This window comes from Halichoerus grypus, chromosome 1, assembly GCF_964656455.1.
Source record: "Halichoerus grypus chromosome 1, mHalGry1.hap1.1, whole genome shotgun sequence".
In the NCBI taxonomy this organism is placed as follows: Eukaryota; Metazoa; Chordata; class Mammalia; order Carnivora; family Phocidae; genus Halichoerus; species Halichoerus grypus.
Window position 1 is genome coordinate 12177406 of NC_135712.1, and position 21056 is coordinate 12198461.

The 21056-nt window shown below is 42.5% G+C and overlaps 1 protein-coding gene across 3 annotated transcripts in view; it reads left to right on the plus strand.

Moving 5' to 3' along the window:
* Positions 1–15431, plus strand: part of TMEM50B (transmembrane protein 50B) — a 33229-nt gene extending 17798 nt beyond the window's left edge. For 2 of the 3 annotated variants that reach the window (XM_036087471.2, XM_078078036.1), the window contains exons 2-7: positions 1383–1488; positions 3392–3504; positions 5675–5742; positions 6341–6433; positions 10348–10405; positions 13904–15431. In XM_036087471.2, the coding sequence (XP_035943364.2) occupies positions 1390–1488; positions 3392–3504; positions 5675–5742; positions 6341–6433; positions 10348–10405; positions 13904–13949 (477 nt within the window). In that variant the 5' untranslated portion in view covers positions 1383–1389 and the 3' untranslated portion in view covers positions 13950–15431. Of the gene's footprint in view, positions 1–1348; positions 1489–3391; positions 3505–5674; positions 5743–6340; positions 6434–10347; positions 10406–13903 lie in introns of all 3 variants that reach the window. The other variant, XM_078078002.1, reaches the window with a different exon arrangement.
* Positions 15432–21056: the final 5625 nt, after the last annotated feature.

Consider the following 21056-nt stretch of genomic DNA (forward strand, 5'->3'; position numbering starts at 1 on the left):
CTGACTTGGTGAAACTCAAGCTCTAAAATATCTTGCGGTGGGCACAGGGGAACTCTTAGTTCTTTTAGCCTTCCAGCTATTTTTTTTTTTTTCCCTGCTGAGTTTCTTGGAGTTTCCTCCATGGGCATTCTGTTTGGGGGGTTAGTCAGATATTTAAAGAGAGTTTATATTGAAGTGTTTGGGGTTCCTTCCTGTAACTCACCCCTTTCCAAGATTTCCTCTCTCAGTTCCCAGCTGCTCTAATAATCCTGAACTCCATCCTCTTATACCTCAAACCAAAAAGACTATGGCATTTTTGCTCAAGTTTTAGCCACGATGCACCACAGAGACTCAACTGGGCTGGGAGTGGGAGGCTAGGGGGTTCTTCAGTGGAAAAAGCTGTATAAAAGTGGGTCTTACTCATTGTGTTTTCTTTCAAGGGTAAATTCCCTCCAGTTTCTGCCTGCTTTTCAGCACTCTTCAGTGCTTTCAAATAGTTTTTTTGGAATTTAAGGTGTTCCTGGATCACCTCACCTGAATGTACTTTTTTTGAAAATTCTCACATGTTGTACCCTTATAGTTCTTTATGCACATGATTTTTCTCCTTCTAGTTATCGATTGCTGCATTCCTGATAACTCCAAAACTTAGTAGTTAAAACAGCCATTTTATTATGCCTGTGGTTTACTGTGGGTCAGGAATTGGTAAAGAGCACAGACAGCTGGGATGGTGTCTCTGCTCCATATATCTGGGGCTTCGTTGGGTAAAGCCGGAAGTCTGGGTACCAGACGGGGTGTGGTAGCTGGCACGCCAGTCACCTAGAAGTGGCTACTCACACCTCTGGCACGGGAGGCTAGCTGTTGGCTAGGAACTGTGGGCCAGAACACTTACACATGGTCTCCTCACAGCACTGTGACCTTGGATTTCTTACATGGCAACTCAGAACTCTGGTACCAGTGTTCCAGAGAACCAGCTACAAGCTGTATTGCCTTTTACTATCTAGTCCTAGAAGTTGTATGGCCGAAGTTACATAGCATCCCTTCCTCTGCTATTGCTCAGCCAGTTTTTATTGTTGGCCTAAATTCAAGGGGAGGGATATAGATTGATTTCTCAGTGAAGTGGAAGTGTCAAGGAATTTGCAGACGTGTTTTAAAAGCAGCAGGCTTATTTGGTAAATGAGCTCCCCCTTGTGTCCCAACACAGTCCTACGTACCTGTCAATAGGTATTCATCGAAGTATTTAATTTTTCTCCTTAACTCTAGGTTTGGACCCAAAGCAAATTTCTGTTTAAGACCTTAAGAAAGGAAGAGATATGTCACTTCTTAAAAACATTTCCTCAGAGTGATTATTTTTTTGTCTTTTTATTTGTAGAATACAGAGTTTAATGAAAAATCCATGCTTACAGGGTGAAAATGGCAGGCTTCCTCGATAATTTCCGTTGGCCAGAATGCGAATGTATTGACTGGAGTGAGAGAAGAAATGCCGTGGCTTCTGTGGTGGCAGGCATATTGGTAAGGGAAAAAGCCTGGTCGGTGACCTTGCTGCCTCATGCTTTGCCCTGAAAATTAATGTCGATTCCTTTGGACCATGAATACCCTTTCAGAACTGTTTATTTCAACGTTACCTTGTATGAACAATTAGAATTCTAGATATGACTGGACAAAACATGGTAGGCCCTGGGTTCGTTTGACTTTGTAAATTTATTGAGCTTAATATCTTTTCTTCAGTTCAAGTGATAATACAATTATCATAAGCAGTAGCGTTTTTAAGCTAATGATACAATATGTCTAAGTCCCGTAAGCTCATCAGAGGCTCAGAACTTGAAAACCTATAGTGTTGTGACTCAGCGAGATTCAGGATGTGTAGACAGCAGTAGGGACCCAAGGCTGCATTGGAACTGAAACCCTGCGGTGCTCCAGGGAAGGGATGCCAGCCCCCTATCCCCAGAGGCAGCTCTGAGGGGGAGTGAGACCAAGAAGTCTGTGGAGGAAACTCTTGCTTCATCTTCTTCTGGACATTTTTTTCTTTTTCAACTTTTTATTATAAAACATGTGGAGCATATACAGTCAACAAAAATAGAATGGTGTAAGGAGCCCTGCTCATCCCATGTTCGTACAACCCAGCTTCAAAACAAATCACGACCAGTCTTGCGTTAGCGGTCCATCATCCTGTTTCTGAAGCAAATTTCAGTATCGATTACATTTAAAAAATGTATCTCTTTCAGTATACAGTTCTGTACTCAAAGTCCAGTAGGAAAAAAAAAAAATAACCCAGAGCAGGAATTAAAGATAATTGTGAAGCTTCTACTTTTTTTTTTTACTCTTTGTGGTCATTTTACCTGCACTTAATTTGTCCTTGAAATTCTTTAGCAGCTTCTCGAAGTCTTTTCAGTTTAGTTTATAGAGAAACATGACATTTTACAAACTCATGTTCAGTCAGTTACACATTATTTAATCAAACTACATAATCGATTAAAACTATGGCAGGCTTAAGTAGTTTTGGAGACATGACAACTGACCCTTGGTAAGCATACAACTCATTTGTGGATGCAGAAGAGCTTGGGCGTATTAAGAAGGAATGTTCTCTGGAGAGAATGAAACACATCAGGTAATCAGGAGCTGGTTAGCTGGAGGTTAGTTAAGAGAGCTTCCGGGGCGCCTGACTGGCTCAGTCGGTTAAGCATCCAACTCTTGATTTCGGCTCAGGTCATGATCTCAGGCTCATGAGATCAGGCCCTGCGTTTGGCTCTGTGCTCAGCCAGGAGTCTGCTTGAGATTCTCTCGCTCCCTCTGCCCCTCCCCCTGCTCTTGGGCACGTGCCCTCTCTCTCTCTCTCTCAAATAAATAAAATCTTTTAAAAAAGAGCATCAGTGCATGTAATTATGGTGGGCAAAAGAAGCAGATAATTTGTTCTAGATAACAAATTTTTTATCTTGCATTGAGAGCAGAACTTCAGAATGTTACACCGATTTGATTAGGTAAGTTCACCTCAAATGCTATCAAGAGTAAGTAAACAAGGGATTCTTTTTTTTTTTTTTTTTTTTTTTATTTTATTTTTTTTTTAAAGATTTTATTTATTTATTTGAGACAGAGAGAATGAGAGAGAGAGAGCACATGAGATGGGGGAGGGTCAGAGGGAGAAGCAGGCTCCCTGCCGAGCAGGGAGCCCGATGCGGGACTCGATCCAGGGACTCCAGGATCATGACCTGAGCCGAAGGCAGTCGCTTAACCAACTGAGCCACCCAGGCACCCTAAACAAGGGATTCTTATTTTTTTATATTTCCACATCCAGAACTCAGACTAGAAATATGTTTCATTTATATGGTCTGTAGAAATATAGGAATATTAAAGAGCAAGTAACTTCATGCTGAGCCAATTGTTAGTGTTATTTTAATGACTTGGGCTCTTGTGCCAGTTTTTTACAGGTTGGTGGATAATGATTGATGCCGCCGTGGTGTACCCTAAGCCAGAGCAGTTGAACCATGCCTTTCACACATGTGGCGTGTTCTCCACATTGGCTTTCTTCATGTATGTATGAAGGTGATTCTTAATTCAAGATCATTTTCCGAAAAACATGTTTTCCTTATAGTTTAATGCTATTTCAAGTAACCTTTTAATTTAATTGATGGGTTCTTCTTTAACATGATAAATATATATATATTTTTCCCCATTATATTAAGTTTTTTTAATCAAGAATGAGTATTGAATTTAGTCACATATCTTTTTAGCATCTGTAAAGATTATCACGTGATTTTTCTTCTTAAACTGTTGTTAAGCTGCTCAGTTACTGTATTTTATCAGTCCTGACATTTTTTTTTGTATTTGAATATCTCTGAATATGAGGATGCTTCTTTTTTTTTTTAAGATTTTATTTATTTGACAGAGAGAGAGCACAAGCAGGGGGAGCAACAGAGGGAGAGGGAAAGGGAGAAGCAGGCTCCCCACTGAGCAGGGAGCCCGACGCAGGGCTCGATCCCAGGACCCTGGGATCATGACCTGAGCTGAAGGCAGATGCTCAACCAACTGAGCCACCCAGGCGCCCCAATGTGGGTGCTTCTTATAGCCAGTATTACCTTATAATTGCAATTGATTTTATATATATATAATTTTTTTTTTTAAGGAAGGAGAGGGAGAGAGATAACTTTTTTTTTTTTTTTTAAAGATTTATTTGAGAGAGGGACGCTTGGGTGGCTCAGTCAGTTAAGCATCCAACTCTTGATTTCGGCTCAGGTCATGATCTCAGAGTCGTGAGATCAGGCCCTGTGTTGGGCTCTGTGCTCAGCCGGGAGTCTGCTTGAGACAGAGTTGGATGCTCAACTGACTGAACCACCAGGTGCCCCCCAATTGATATTTTTTTCTTTCTTGGTAAAAAAAAAATATTCATGCATCTTAAAAAATCAGTGGTATCTTAGATTTAACGAAATATGTTACATTTCTAGATTCCTTTTTAGTAGTGAATCATTCCCTGAGTATTGTAACACATAGAACTTTTAGCATGGAGTATAATTTTTTTTTTTAATGTGTTTGCTAGTAGCTGGGGGAGGGCAGGATTGGCCTCTGATGAGATTGGTCTATGACTCTTCTTTTTTATTAAATCATTTATGGGTTTATCTGTTAAATTTCATTTCGTAAAAGAGTTTGGAAACTTTCTGTGGATATCTTTTATTAATTTTAAGGACTATGTTAAAATATTAAGATTATGTAATCTCCTTATACTGTTAAGAGTTATAAAAGTTAAATTGTGCGGGTGCCTGGGTGGCTTAGTCTGTTAAGTGTCTGACTCTTGATTTTGGCTCGGGTCATGATCTCAGGGTTGTGAAATTGAGCCCCCGTTGGGCTCCATGGTGAATGCGGAGCCTGCTTAAGGTTCTCTCCTTCCCCCCGCCCCTCCACACCCTGCTCGTGCATTCTCTCTCTCTCTCTCTAAAAACAAATAAGATATTTCAAAAAACGTTAAATTGTAGAAGATGGAACTACTTACATCCATTAAGGATGCTGAGAAGAGGCTACATTTCTACTGTAAACGCATCTTGCTCTAACAAAAATGGCAAGAGAGGCTGAGTAAAGTGAGCCTGTTTATTATATAGAGATCAAATGTGTGACTTTGAGAAATGGATCAGAGAAAATCACTTGACTTTTAACACAGAGAGGAACTTAACTCTTGATTATAACGAGAACCTTAAAATATGATGACTCACCCTGAGTCATTTGTGTATAAATGTAAAATAGGCAAAGAAATCAGAAAATTGGCCCCTCTTCCATAATCTCTGGAGACAAGTGATAGTAATTTCTTAAAATTAAGTATGTTTTCTGGGTGTAGTTTAGGTAGAGAGTAACATTTCTATCCACTAGGATATCCGTTAAGTTAAAAGATATGTTCAGTTATTCAGACTGACTTTTTTTTTAATCTTTTTTTTTATTGTGTTATGTTAATCACCATACATTACATCATTAGTTTTTGATGTAGTGATCCATGATTCATTATTTGCGTATAACACCCAGTGCTCCATGCAGAACGTGCCCTCTTTAATACCCATCACCAGGCTAACCCATCCCCCCACCCCCCTCCTCTCTAGAACCCTCAGTTTGTTTTTCAGACTGACTTTAATTCAGAAATGTTTCTCTTTAAATGTTATGTAAATATCTGCGACTGGTTTAGCAGCACGCGAGCTTATGAGATGATCTTGTGTTGTTCCAGGATAAATGCTGTGTCCAACGCTCAGGTGAGGGGGGACAGCTATGAAAGCGGCTGTTTGGGAAGAACAGGTAAAGGCACTTTTGAGTTTTAAGTGCACTGGCAGACAGGGATTTGTCAGCAGGAGAAAAAAGTCTCTATATAGGACTAGTTAGGATTACATAAAATTTTTTTTAGTAACTTTGAAAAAAAGTTTTGGTGTTATTTAAATCCTTAATGAAGTTAAAGTTACTGCCAGAAGTACTACTTTAGTCATGTTTTACTGCTCATAGTCTATAAGTAAAATGTTATTATTTAAAATCAGTGGCTCTTGGATTCCAGGTTACTCCTCCTGCAAAGCTAATGATGACTTTAGGATTTAATTAATCAGTTACTCAATTTAGTCATGGAATTACTTAGAAGCTCCCCTAGCTTAGTTTGCCAGGGTATTAGTTTCTCTAGCCCACAGAAAGGTGATTCTCCTTTTTTCTCTTCCCAAGTATGGCTTAACCCCTTTAATTGTTCATCTTTTAAATCTTCATTCAGTTCATTGTTATAGCAGGTGTATGCAAATATGTGACTGTCTTTGATATGCATACCATGTATTAGGTTAGTAGTGTTTCCAGTGTTAATGCATTCTTCAGACAGCTGCAGAAATGAGCGAAATCGTAAAGCCTATTCTTCATGCAGGTGCTCGAGTTTGGCTCTTCATTGGTTTCATGTTGATGTTTGGGTCACTTATTGCTTCCATGTGGATTCTTTTTGGTGCATATGTTACCCAAAGTAAGTATTTATTCCTGTTTTTTTTCATAGAGACTCAGATACGTCTTTTACATTTAGCTTAGTCTGTCAACTCCACCTGGAGTAAAATTTAGTCTTAACTATTCACTTAGCTTGAAGATACATAAGTTGTTTAATAAAACTTCTCAGTAGGGGGGCGCCTGAGTGGCTCAGTCGGTTATGCGTCTGCCTTCAGCTCAGGTCATGATCCCAGGGTCCTGGGATCAAGCCCCATATCGGGCTCCCTGCTCCGCGGGAAGCCTGCTTCTCCCTCTCCCACTCCCCCTGCTTGTGTTCCTGCTCTCACTGTGTCTCTCTCTGTCAAATAAATAAATAAATAATCTAAAAAAAAAAACTTCTCAGTGGGGTCCTTGATTGCAGTGGGATAGCCTGGTTGTGGAATCTAAGCCACTGACAAGACCAGGTAACTGGCCATCTCTAGAGTGTCTGATTCCCTTCCTTACCCTGGACAGCCAGGCTCTGTACCAGAGGTCCGTTTACTGAGGGCTGTAAGTGGTAAAGTGGGAAGCCTGTACAGATCTGCAGTACCTTGTACGTAATTCCAAAATCCACAAAGTGCTGAAAGTCAGGTTTTTCATAATCAGCTTGGCAGCAAAACCTGACCTAAGTTGACAGGGGGCTCCTTATGGTCTTTATTCCATTGAATAAGTATTCACGTATTTTCTTGCTGGAATGTGGTTGTATTTGATTGTGGATGCTGGTCCAAACAGAGCTGCGGTGCTCTGTAATATTTATGCCCTGTGTTAACCATTCTTAAATGTGCAAATTTTTGAATTCCAAAACATACCTTGCCTCAAGGATTTCTGCTCACGGGTGTGAACCCTGATATCTTTCCACTGATACCTCCTCTCTCCAACCCAGCCTGGAATTTTTCAGGCATAGGTGCAGGGGAGGTTTTTAAGGGTAAGACTGAATATGTGTGTGTAGCCTTCGTGCAGAAACTTGATGCTTACTCCACTCAGTGGCGTGAGCGCTCAGTGCACCGTTCTGAGCAGCTGCTCCAAGCACCATAGCTTTCCTCCAGGGTGGGTGGAGACGCAGGACCCAGTCCCAGAAGAAGCCCTTTCTCTCTCTTCACTCTGAAGACAGGAGTCTGTTTCAGATAACACGTAACACCACTTACTCATCTTCTGACCCCTCTACCCCCAGAATCTCTTTGTCATTCTGCTTAACTGTCACGTCTCCTTGTTCTTACCCACAGCTGACCTTTTAATACTGTTATAGGACCCCTTCAGTTCCTAGTTCAATCTCCGGAAACTTTGTTTTTCACTTGGCACAAAATAAGTTAGTACAAGTGGTTGGCTACTGTTTAAATAATACTGCTCATCAAGTATATCTAAAATGTGTTATTTTAGGGGTGCTTGGCTGGCTCAGTCGGGAGGGTGTGCAACTGTTGACCTCAGGGTTGTGAGTTTGAGACCCCAATTGGGTGTAAAGATTACTTAAAAATAAAGTGTTATTTTAGTTATTAAAAATACTAACGGAGTACACAGTTCTAGTATGAAGCTCATGTGAAGGAAAGTGCTTTTCTTTTTTTAAAGATTTTATTTATTTATTTGACAGACAGAGAGAGCACAAGCAGGGGGAGGGGCAGGCAGAGGGAGAGGGAGAAGCAAGCTCCCCGCTGAGCAGGGAGCCCAGTGCGGGACTCAATCCTGGGACTCCAGGATCATAACCTGAGCCGAAGGCAGACGCTTAACTGACTGAGCCACCCAGGTGTCCCTGAAAGTGCTTTTTTAAAAACAGCTTTACTGAGATGTAATTTCCATTTAAAGTGTATATTTCAGTGCTTTTAGTATATTTTAGTATATTTAGAGTTATGCTACCATCACACAATCCAATTTTATTTTTTAAAGATTTTATTTATTTAAGAGAGAGAGAGTACGAGTGGGGGGAGGGGCAGAGGGACAAGCAGGCTCCCCGCTGAGCATGGAGCCCTATATGGGGCTTGATCCCAGGACCTTGAGATCATGATCTGAGCCAAGCTTAACCAACTGAGCCACTGAGGCGCCTCACACAATCTACTTTTAGAACATTTTATCACCCCAAAAAGAAACCCCTTACCCATTAGCAGTCACTTCCCATTACCTTTCTCCATCAGTCCTAGGCAACCATTAAGCTACTTTCTGTCTTTGTAGATTTGCCTATTTCATATAAATGGAATCATATAGGGAAGTGTGTCTTAATCTCACTCTATCCCTGACTCTTAAGTGCTATTACTGATTTCCTTGGAAAGTCTGCTTAGTTACTTCAAGCAACAGGTGAAACTTTCTGGTTTCTATTATGAAAATGGGTATAAATTATCGTTTCTGGAAGGTGCGTAGGGAAGTATTAACGTTTGTAAATGTTGTGCACTCATTGGTTGTATTTTAATTTTTAAAGAACTAGTACATATTGAGAAATTTCTCAATTATGGATTTCATCTTTGTATTCCTACAGCAATACTCATTATATATACTTTTCTGTTTATAAACTGAATATGCTTTTACTTCAGAGAGCATTTCTAACACATATTTCAGATCTTTTGCTGTACAGATTTTCTTGACCTATTACTAATCATAATAGCAGCTAACATTTATATAGCACTTTATGGGCCAAGTACTGTTCTAAGCACTATATGTGGTCATACATTCCTCACTCTCTGTCTGTGGGGAGGTGCTGTTATAGTGCCCATTTTACAGGTGAGGAAACTAAGGGCATAATAAGGTTAAATAATTTGCCCATGGTCATACATTTAGTCACTTGGTAGAGTTAGGATTCACATCCGGGGATCTGTCTCAGACTTGGAGCTCTTGACCATGCTGTTGTATTGTTCACTATGGTATCGAAAGCTAAAAATTGAAGGTTTTTTTCATCAGGTCTAGTATTTTTAATTGACAGTTTATAGTTTTATAAAAGTTAAAAATCCACAAAAATTTAAATAGTTTCCAGTTTTTTTTCTCTTCCTTTGAAGATAGTAACTGTTTCTTTCAGGGGAGATTCAGTGAAAGAACATGATGAAGAATTAAAGTGATCCTTTCTGTATCTGTAAGATTTGCACAATAAAACTCCTGAATTCATGAAAGAAAATAAGTGTACAGACTATTAAATCATCAAGAATTTAATGTGTACCTTTCTAACATTTCATATTTCTATACAGTAGTTTCCCCCCCCATCTTATCCGCGAGGGTTATGTACCAAGACCCCCATGGACGTGTGAAACCGTGGATGGTACTGATTCCTAACTATACTATGATTTCCCCATACATAAGGACCCATGATAAAGTTTAAGTTGTAAATTAGGCACAAGAAGAGATTAACCACATGACTAATAATAAAATGGAACGATTATAATAGTATACTATAATAAGTTCAAAATATCTTGTACTGTACTCACCCTTCTTGTTCCGGTGATGATGTGAGATGGTAACACGTCTGGGTGATGAGATGGAGGGAGGTGAGTGACATAGGCATGTGACGTAGCCTTAGGTTACTGTTGACCTGATGATGAGAAATCAGAAGGACGATCGTCTGCTTCTGCATGGTGGTTGACCATGCATAAGTGAAACCTCGGGAGGCGAAACCGCAGATAAAGGGGAGAGCGCTGTATTGACCATGGAAAGTAAAGGGAGGAGCTGCTGCTTCCTCAGCAGTTCTGGCTCAGCTACAAGCATAGCGATTACTGTAGACAAAAAAACCTATGAAGTTCACCGTCTTTTACCCAGAGTGAGAACAGTCCTTTGTTTTGGGAGAACGAGATTGACATTTTCTTCCTTCAATTTCATTATAGATTTCTTAGCGTTAATGAATAATAGCCGTATTTTATAACATCTAGAGCATGTCATTATGAGTGGCACAGATACTTTGTCACTGCCATTTGCCTTGTGTAATCTTCTGATCCATTTCACTTTGTGCAGATACCGATGTTTATCCAGGACTGGCTGTGTTTTTTCAAAATGCACTTATATTTTTTAGGTAAGTTGCCTAATTTTTTTTTTTTTTTTGGTGCAAAATGGTGGTTTTATTAAAGCACGGGGACAGGACCCGTGGGCAGAAAGAGCTGCTGCCAGTTGCCTAATTTCTTAACCACACCTGAAACATTTACAGAAATGTCACGTCATTATAAGAGCAGCATACAGAATGTATAAATCCCTTGAATTAGTTACAGTGTATAGAACTTCTTTGAAAAGGTGAAAATTCCACTATTGTATAAGGGCATACATAAACTATTTAACTGGGGTCCTGCTATGAGCTAAGAGCTCAGCTGGATGATTTATATATGTCACCTTTTCAATTCCCATGAATTGTCTTAAATACTTACTACTTACCAACCAGGTGGTGGTCCCGTTTTATAGATGAGGAAATAAGGCTCAGAGCCTACTTAATGACAAGTAATTGCAGAGTTGGGACTTGAACTCAGACTACTTCCATAGCCTGTTAAAAAACCGTATCAGGTACCTTTATTAAAAAAAGAAAAACAGAAAGAAATCAGAATTAATACATATTCATGCCGTATACAAAACCTGGTTAGGAAATTGGATTTTTTTGTTAAGTTTTTAAGAAAACTAAAAGTAAAAATAAAAATAAAACAATATTAGAAGTATTTTTTAGGGGTAGTCTTCTGAAAAAAAACCCAAAAAACCCTAAAATGAAGCTCGTGGGGTGCCTGCGTGGCTCAGTCAGTTAAGCATTTGGCTCTTGATCTCAGCTCCAGTCTTGATCTCAGGGTCATGAGTTTGAGCCCTACATTGGAGCCTACTAATAAAATTTTAAGCTCATATCCTATGCTTTTCAGAATGAATGTCTTTTAATGTAAAGATAAGTATTTTAGGCATCCATTTATAAATTTATACCCCCCCAACCTCACAAAATCATTAGAATATAAGCCTTGAAGAACTTTGTTTTCGTCACTGTTTTTAAGCAATCTGATTATGGTGTTCCCTTTGGCAGCACATATATTGATCAATCTGATTATGATGTGCTGTGATGTAATTTTCTGCATATTTATTCTTTTGGGGGTTCATTGAGTTTCTTGGATCTGTATGTTTAGTTTTCATCAGATTTGGAATCTTTTTGCCATTACTTCTTCAAAGATTTTTTTTCTGTCCATCCCACTGTCCTTGGAGTCCAGTTACATGTATACCGGGCTGCTTGAGTCATCCCACACCCACGAGTGCTTTGTTCTGTTTTTGTGTTTGTTTTCGGTCTGTGTTTCATTTGGGATACTTGCTACTGTTACATCTTTAAGGTCACTAGTCTCTTCTGCGGTGTCCACAATCATTCCCATCCAGTGTACCTGTCAGTTCAGACATGTGCATTTCATCTCCATTTGCTTGATTTTCCATATTTCTTAGCATGCTCACGGTCTCCTCCACCTTCTTGAACATATGATGTATGTTTATAACCATTTCAGGGTCCCTTGAATTGTGTCAGTTCTGAGTCCGTTCCTGTTATTTCTACTTTGTCTTCATTTTGGGTCTTTTTCCTCCCATTTGCTTCTTTGCATGCAGCTGGTGGGGGGCTGGATTTTTTGGCATTCCTTTAAACATTTTTGAGCTTTGTTCTGAGTGCACTTGGGTCGCTTGGAAACAGTTCGATCCTTTTGAGTCTTGCTTGTAAGCCTTGGAGGGCAGGACTAGAGCAGCTCGAGGCTAGGACTGATGCGCCCCCTTACCAAGGCGGTGCCCTTCATGTGCCGTGTATTCTGAGGCGTCCCACTCCGCTTAGGAGACTGTGAAGTCTTCCCGGCCCTGTGACAGCTCTGGGAGCGGCTCCTTCCCTTTCCTTGGGTAGTTTCTTCGCATTCATCTGCTGATCAGTACTCTGCAGAAGACTCAAGGGGAGCCTCCTGCGCATCTCCTGTGCTCCCTCTCTAGCTGTCTGTACTCTCCCTCCCAAATTCCAGCCCCTTTGGCCTCTCTGAACTCTCAGCTCCATTCCCTCAGTTCAGGGAGACCGCTGTGCTCTGCCCTCTTACTGCGCAGTGGCCTGGACACTTGTGGCTTTGAAAGATGTTTGACAGTTTCTGCTGTCTTGTGATCGTGTTTCTTGGCATGTGACCAACAACCTTCTGGGGGATACAGTTAAGTTTTCCTGAAGACATCTTAGGCACTGTTTATTTTTTAAAAAGATTTTTATTTCTTTATTTATTTGACACAGAGAGAGAGCACAAGCAGGGGGAGCAGCAGAGGGAGAGGGAGAAGCAGATTTCCTGCCGAGCAGGGAGCCCAGTGCGGGGCTTGATCCCAGGACCCTGGGATCATGACCCGGGCCGAAGGCAGATGCTTACCTGACTGAGTCACCCAGGAGCCCCAGGCACTGTTCAGAGATCAAATTGAGATTCAGATTCAGCCCTTGGTGGGGGTGGATGAGACCACGTAATTGACAGTTGGACGAAGAGAAACCTTGCATGGAGAAAGGCCTGCGCTCATGGGGACTGGCTGCTACATCAGCTGTGCGCTCTGCTCAGAGCCTGGCAAGTTAAGCAGCCAGCTGGGCGCCTCCTCTCAGTACCGGAGTGCAGCCACTCTGCCTCTGCTTCCTTTGCAGCTGGCCCTCCCACCCACTGGCCCTCCACTTCTGCAGTTTCTTAAGGCTCCAATCCGGGCCTGTTTTCCTTCTAACTGAGCTCCTTTATGCTCAGGACTTCGATTACTGCATATATGCCGATGAGTCACAGATGTCTATCTCCACGTCTGAACCGTGTGTCCAGTGTCCTATTTATCTTGAGTGGCTGACATTTCAAATCCAGCACATCGAACATGCCCGCAGCTCAGTTTCTGGTCCTTGCGTGCCCCACCTCTCTGCTCCTCTCCCACTTTCCCCCCCGCCGTACTTCGCTGAGATCATTCCCACTCTTCTTTTAGATCTCAGTTCAGCCATTTTCTCCGGAAGACCTTCTTGACTTCTCTAAACTCGGCGGATCCTTCTGTTTCACTCCCTCGGCACCAGGTGCATCGCCTTGACAGCATTTTTTTTTAGCTCTTGGAATTTGTCTCCCTCAGGCTCTCAGCTCTATTCGTGAGCACCATTGGCCTTGTTTTGACTCCTACATTCCTAGCACTTTGCTAGGAGCCTGCGGCCTTGCCAGGCCTCCTGGTACAGTAATTATGTGGAAAATGTACGAAGAATTGCAGCATGGTCTGTTTTTAAGATTCTTCAGTTGCTGTAGAAACCCAGAGTTAAAAGGAGCCCTAATGCTGCCACTATGAGAAATTCCCCTATTCCTTACAAGTTTCCTATCTAATAACTTTCCAGGCTTTAAGAAAGCATGTTTAATCAAGTTTAGCCATCAAGGTCAACAAATTGCTGTACAAAACAAGCACATTCAGACCAGCACCACTGCGGACTTTTTGTTTAGAAATTGATACAAAGGAACCAGGGAGGTACCTGTCAAAGCATATTTAGAAAATGAATTCTTTGTTGCTCATTCCCATGCATTGTTTCCTCATGATTTATTTTCATATCTTTTAGCACTCTGATCTACAAATTCGGAAGAACTGAAGAGCTGTGGACCTGAAAGCACTTCTTAGATCACATTTCCTTTTGTTTTGTTATATTTGTAGATAAGTTTTTCTCTCAACGTAATTTACACATTGCCAAAATGGGATAGATTGTACATTAAGTGTTTTGTTTCTTTACACTTTTATGCTCTGAGTTTTGAAATAGTTTTATGAAGTTTCTGTCCTTTTTTAAAATCATTGAATAGATTGTTAATATGTACATATACAAAACTATATAGATGGGATGATGAGTATCAGTTTTTTATTCCTGAAGACTTAAAGCTTGATCTGTTCCCTGAGCCAGGGTTGTATCTTCATGTCATTTTAGAGTTTTGTTTTTAGTATCTTTAGTTTTAGTTTCTTTAATACTAAAGTTTAGCTTTAGTATCTTTTAGTTTTAGTTTAGTTTCTTTAATTTCTGAAGATGTGCAAAAAAAAAAAAACATAGCTCCATGCATCTGAAATAAGCACTGAGCCATTAACAAGGGTATTTCAGCAAGTTGTAATTTATTTTGGCTTAAAAATGAGATTTTTTAAAAGGAAAAATGTTTGTTCTTATGTATTAAAGAAATGGACTTTTATATGAAGATTTTTTAAATGCCTGAAGGACTAGTTTGAAAGCCTCTTTTAAAAACAGTTTCTCTAACATGACTTTGAGAAGGGGTAATGCGTGATCAGGTGCGCTCAGTTTTACGTGGTCAATGTGAAAAGGCTGTGCGACAGCTCAGCAGCTTCGTGTAAAAACAGCTCCAACGGTCTGTCTAATGGGGCTCTCTGGGCGGGCTGCTCTTCTCTGACGCTACAAAGTTCAGCATCAAGCGAGTGAGACAGCTGCAGTGTAAGAGCATGAACCATATAGCAAAAACTGGAATAATTAGTTTCAAGATAAAGCACTTCTTCCCAAAGGGAATTATTATGACCTAGTGAAAAATTAGGCGTTCTCTCCACTTAGTTACCAACCGCAAGTGTCTCTTTGCACTAGCTCTCAAACTTTGGGTGGACTCTTCCTGCAAAATACGTCTTTAACCCGAAAGTCCATAATTCCAGTCGAAACCTTCTTTTGCTGAGTTTGAAACACTGTGCACCATGTGTATTCCTGCGAGAGGAGACGTCAAAGGGATGGTTGGGTCCTTGTTGCTACTTTTGCTTTCCTTTGTTGTACAGGCTTTGTGTTGCCCTTCTTTCCTCCAGAGGGATTTTACAGCACCTTTTGTTGTAAGACAGAATAATAGCAATGGTATAAATATGTAGCTTCTAATGCAAGCCTTATCTTGCTTTACCCTCCCTGCTCTCTGAGCGGGTTTACCGTGCACAGGGTATGAAGCGATTGTGGAACACTGTGCCTTTGTCTAGACACCTTCTTGTTTAATTACTTCTTCCTCTGTTGTTGTGTTTCCCTCCAAATGTCAGTAAACTTTGTCTTGCTTCCAACAACTTGTAAGGCTAATTACTGGTGGCCGCTCTCTCGTCACGTGTTGCAATAAATATTATTTCTCACACATCCTAATATTGTGAAATCAGTTGGAGAAAATGAACCATAAAAATTGGCTTGTTGTTCATTTTCAGTTATTCAAGTGGACCCAGTCACAGAAACAGTTTATCTTTGTGACAGGAAGAGAAATACATTCTACTCAGACGTGTAAAATGCTGGTATGACGGCTAGTGAAGGGCGTGCCAGAAAACCGACTGAAGTAGTGCCTGTTTTCTCCATTCTTGATTCTGCATGAATTTATTTTGTAACTGTGAGCAAATCACTTAATTTTCCTGTTTACTCACTTAAAAGGGGGTGGGGGGAATGTTTGTATCCACACTTACAGATATTATAAGAACAGATGGAGCCCTTCATAATTATTTAAAAATACGTTGTGGGGGTCGCCTGGGTGGCGCAGTCGGTTAAGCATCTGACTCTTGGTTTTGGCTCAGGTCATGATTTCAGGGTCCTGGGATCGAGCCCCACATCAGGCTTCACGCTCTGTGGCATCGGCTTTAGATTCTTTCTCCCTCTCCTTCCCCCTCTGCTTCTCCCTGCTCGTGCGTTCTCTGTCTCTCTAAAATAAATAAAATCTTAAAAAAAAAAAGAATATGTGGGATTCTCTTAATAGAAAGCTCTCCCTGTTACACAGGTTCAATAGCTGTTGAATCTGTCTTTTGGTGTTTGTATATAGACCAGTATTACCAGAGCATTCTGTTTCATTACACTGTTTCTGAGATCCTTGTATTCCTTGTGGTGTGTGAAAAAACAGAGGCTAAATTCTTCCATTATATAAATTTTGATGTGTGTCAGCATAGTGGAGTAGCAAGGTTAAAGAGGGAGAGATTGATGTTACCAAGCCATGTAACATTTGCTACTTGAGCGAGAACCCCACCCAGGTGTTTGACATTGAACTCAGGTTCTCAACATTTTCCACAATGGAAGGCTTTTCGATCATAACGTCAACTTCATTGTTACATTTTATTTTTTTAAAGATTTATTTATTTGACAGAGAGAGACACAGCGAGAGAGGGAACACAAGCAGGGGGAGTGGGAGAGGGAGAAGCAGGCTTCCCGCTGAGCAGGGAGCCTGATGTGGGGCTCGAGCCCAGGACCCTGAGATCATGACCTGAGCTGAAGGCAGACGCTTAATGCCTGAGCCACCCAGGGGCCCCTCATTGTTCCATTTTAGATTTAATTACTTCATATGAAATAACCTCTGCCAGTCTTACGAATTAATCCCAATTTTTCCTGCACTCACCTGTCCTCACACTCTCATTTTGATTCTGTTTAAAGTTTATAAAAGTTTGGGGCTACTTTTAGACGATCTGAAGTAACAGCCTATTAAATCCCGAGGGAGAAACATCTGGTGTTAATTTTATTCTGTAAACAGTCGCATTTTGTGGTGTTATAACTGTGTGCAGTTAGGTTAGAACAATCTCTTCACTGTATCTGTTCAAACAGGAAAAACTGAAGTAGAAACTACTTGAAGTAGAAATTATGGAGTTACTTTGTTGATTGTTTTTATTTCTTTGATGGAAAACAAAGGAATAGCCTGGAGTAACTGATAGGTTCAGTGCTTTTCTGAAGAATGATGGAGGAAAATCAGGGTATGCTTATTTAATCCTGGAGTAGATACTCAACCTTGACGGAATTGTGGCAATTTTTGCTTTCACAACCCATTCCCATTTCCCTAAAAATAGTCTTTATGATAGTTCCATTTTACTAAAAATGTACTCAGTTATATTTTCTTTGCTATCTAGACAGCCTTTACTTTTCTTAGTGACCCTTCCCCTCGGTTTCATTATGAACAAGCCCAAATATTTTCTCCACCCTTCTTTTCCCTTTCCCTCTGTACCTTCAACTTACAAGGTTTCCAAATAAATTCTCATTGTTCAAGATAGGTGGGGTTTTTTTTTTAATAAAGATTTTTATTTATTTGTCAGACAGCACAAGCAGGGGGAGTGGCAGGCAGAGGGAGAAGCAGGCTCCCCGTGGAGCAGGGAGCCGGATGTGGGGCTCTGGGGCTCAATCCCAGGACCCTTGGGATCATGACCTGAGCCGAAGGCAGATGCTTAACCAACTGAGCCACCCAGGTGTCCCAAGATAGGTGCGTTCTGTGAAGTTTCCCCAACACTGAAGTAGCGAATCGTAGTTCCTGGGGGGGGATACAGGGTTCCGTTAGCCTTTTCCTCAAACCATCAATACGTAACCTTGCTTCATGTGTGTCTCTGTTGAAAACCACCTTATTTAGTATCACTGATACATTAACCTTGAGCTCAAAAGGGCACTATCACTCATGCCTGAAGGAAGCTTCTCAGCCCCTGGTGGTCCCTCCGGGAGGCCCATCCCAGCCTGCTTGTGCTCGGGACACAAGATGGCACTTAGCACCGCGCCAGGGTGGTTCACACGGCGAAATCAGCAAGACACCAGAATGGGAGGTACGCGGCGGTAAATCGACTGTGGGAAGGGCCCTCGGTCGCAGCATGAGCGCTGAAGCAACAAAAAGGCAGAGGTCCCCGGGGTCCATCCCAGCTGGGATCACGCCCGGCAGGGGACTCCGTTGCGGGCCACTCCTCACATGCGGGCCGATGGCCTGCGAGTGCCCCGAGTATTGATGGGAGAGCGACAGGTCAGTATTTTAGCAAGCAGTCCCACTTACAAGTAATGAACATCGGCTGTAGCTGCAGAGCGCCTGTTGCCGTCGTTTTCCTCCAACGCCGTGTTCTTTTCCCACCATCATTCCTCCCTGGGCCCGTTTCTTTCCTGACTCCATGCCCTACCGCCAGCTTCCCATGTCAGGGCCCTGCTGCTTAGGGCCATTTCCCTGCTCCACACTGAGAACTGACATTTCCTGAGAATGTTGTTTGCGGGTAGAATCTGAAACCAGCCTCACCCACGCCGGCCCCCTACTCAGCAGAGGGCAGGGAGAGACCGAAGAAAGAGGCTACTTCAGGCTGCTAGGTGGCAAGGTTTTAAAAAAATTATTATTTTTCATTTTAGGGAGAGAGAGGGTGATGGAGCACATGAGCAGGGGGAGGGACAGAGGGAGAGAGGATCTCAAGCCAACTCCCCTCTCAGCGCAGAGCCCGACTGGGGGCTCGATCCCGCCACCCTGAGATCATGACCTGAGCCAAAATCAAGGGCTGGCTGCCCAACCAGCTAAATCCCCAGGTGCCCCAGGTGGCGGCTTTAATGAGCAAGGGACCTGGCAGAGGAGGCTCGAGGCTCCACCCGGGCAGCAGCAAGACGAACGGATCCCCGCACCAGCCCTAACACCAAATCTTCAAAGTGGATAAAGGGGCCCTAACCGGCTTCAGTGGCGTGGACCGCACAGGTGTTCTCAGCACCGCAACCCCATCTCCAGGCGGTGTCCTGGGAGCAGCCTCTGGGAGTGGGGAAGGCAAGGGGAACCCACATTCCAAGGATGGGGGAGGGGGTGACCAGTCGGGGGCCAGCTCTCGGGTCAACTGGCCGCATCTTTTCAGGGACCTTCCCCAACAAACACTGTGCCCTACGTGTTCTCATTTTACTGTCGGGTTGGAGGTAGGACCTTCTGTCTGGAGAAGTGAAGTAACCTGCCCTCCGATTGGGGTCACAGCTCGGGCCCTTTGCTCCTGAGTGTGGGGCCCTGCTCTTCCCTCAGCCTCCTTCCCCACACTGCCCCACAACACTGGTGTTCCTTGGGAAAAACAGGTGTCGTGGTCAAAGAAGCTCGGAAATCCTTGGGCTGAACCAGGTTAAAACATTTGTTTTTTCCTGTAAAGTTTTTTCTTTTTTAAGATTTTATTTATTTATTTGAGAGAGCCAGCGTGAGCATGTGCGGGCGAGCAGGGGGAGGAGCAGAGGGGGAGGGAGAGGGACAAGTGGACTCCACACCGAGGTGGGGCTCCATCCCACCACCCGAGAGCACAACCTGAGAGGAAACCAGGAGTTGAGGACGGAGAAAGGAGGGAGGAGTATTTCCAGTGGCACTGTTCCTAGAGATTTCTGGTTTGGGAGTTGGGGTTCTTGGGGAACCATTTATATTTAGGTTGGTTTACTTGTCCCTAAATCTGGCCCCTTAGCTCTGTGACCCCAAGGCTGTTTGCCGATCTGGAAGTGTTGTTTCAGAATGAACGTGAGCAGGGGCCTAGCTTTGTGCCCCGGAACAGTTAAGGGCTCAATAAAAGTGGGTCCTTATTTCTCCGGGAGGGCTTTGCCTGAAGGGAGGGATGTTTCCTTCCTGTTTTGATGGCTTTTTAGCCTCTTGGCACAAGGTGGCGTGCCACCTTAAAGAAAAACCGTCGGGAGTCCGTTGGTTTTTGTTTTCTTTCTAGCCTGCCTGTGCTTCTGTCTTTGCAGCAGTTTAAACACAGCTTATGTCATTTTACATTGGGTTTTCGGATGATAATCTATGCCTCTTCAAGGTATTTTAAATCTCTACAAGTAGGTGTGGCAGGGGCCTTCCAGACCCTCAGGGATGATGCAGAGAGCACCAGTCTTTGATTTGGGAGCACCTATTCCAAGTGCCAAAAAGTGTTCAGGATGATGTTAAGTGTATTTCCCTCCATTCTGAAAGTTGAGAATTTATTTTTTCTTAAAATTTTTTAAAAAGATTTTATTTATTCACTTGAGACCCAGAGAGAGAGAGAGCATGAGCAGGGAGAGAGGCAGAGGGAGAGGGAGAAGCAGGCTCCCTGCTGAGCCAGGAGCCCGACGTGGGGCTCAATCCCAGGACCCTGGGATCATGACCTGAGCCGAAGGCAGACGCTTAACCAGCTGAGCCACCCAGGCGCCCCAACTCAGAGAATTCCTATACAACCTTCAGATTCTCCAAATATAAACATTCTACCACATTTGCTTTAGTCTATTTTTTTTCTGAGATGTATGACAATATGCTGCAGGTGTGGTACTTTTTCACCCTTGAACATCTCTGTGTACATTTCTCCAAGCCCTAAGTGCTGTACACACAATACCAAGGTCAGGAGGTTAACCCTGATACAGCACTAAGCACTGTATCCAAATGTTGCCGAGGGCCCTGCCTCCGTGCTTCATAGTAAAGGAAGCTTGTTCCAGAATCCAGTCCCTGAGCAATCCCTGCTTGTGTGTCCCCTGAAGGGCTCTCGGCTTGAACGATTCTTCAGCCTTTGTCTTTCGTGACTAAGCATTTTTGAAGTCTGCAGACCAGTTCGTTGTTTTATAGAATGCCCCTCAATTTAAGTTTGTGTGATGTTCCCTCACCATTATAGGTTATGCGTTTTTTTGGCAGGAATACCACAAAAGCCACGTTTGTTACGTTTCAGTACTCCTATCACAACCATTGAAACGGTCGGCTTGAGGTGGTGTCTAGCTGCTCTATTTTTCTCCTTTGTAATTCATTTAGGTAACCTGTGGGGACAGCGACTGATTAACTTAGTAAATAGAACAAACTCCGATTTGTTTACTAACAGCATTATGCGGAGTCAAATGAAAGTAGGGGTCTTGGGACAGGGCGGATGGGATATACATTTGTGTGTAGCAAATTATAATCCTTCCCTTACATATATAAACGCTTCTCATCCGCTTGTAGATAAACCCAGATGCGGAGGTGGGGGTGGCGAGAGAGGAAGGGGGTCAAGCCGCATCCTGAAATCTGCTAGTTTTCCATCCCTTACATCCTAGTTTCTCTCAG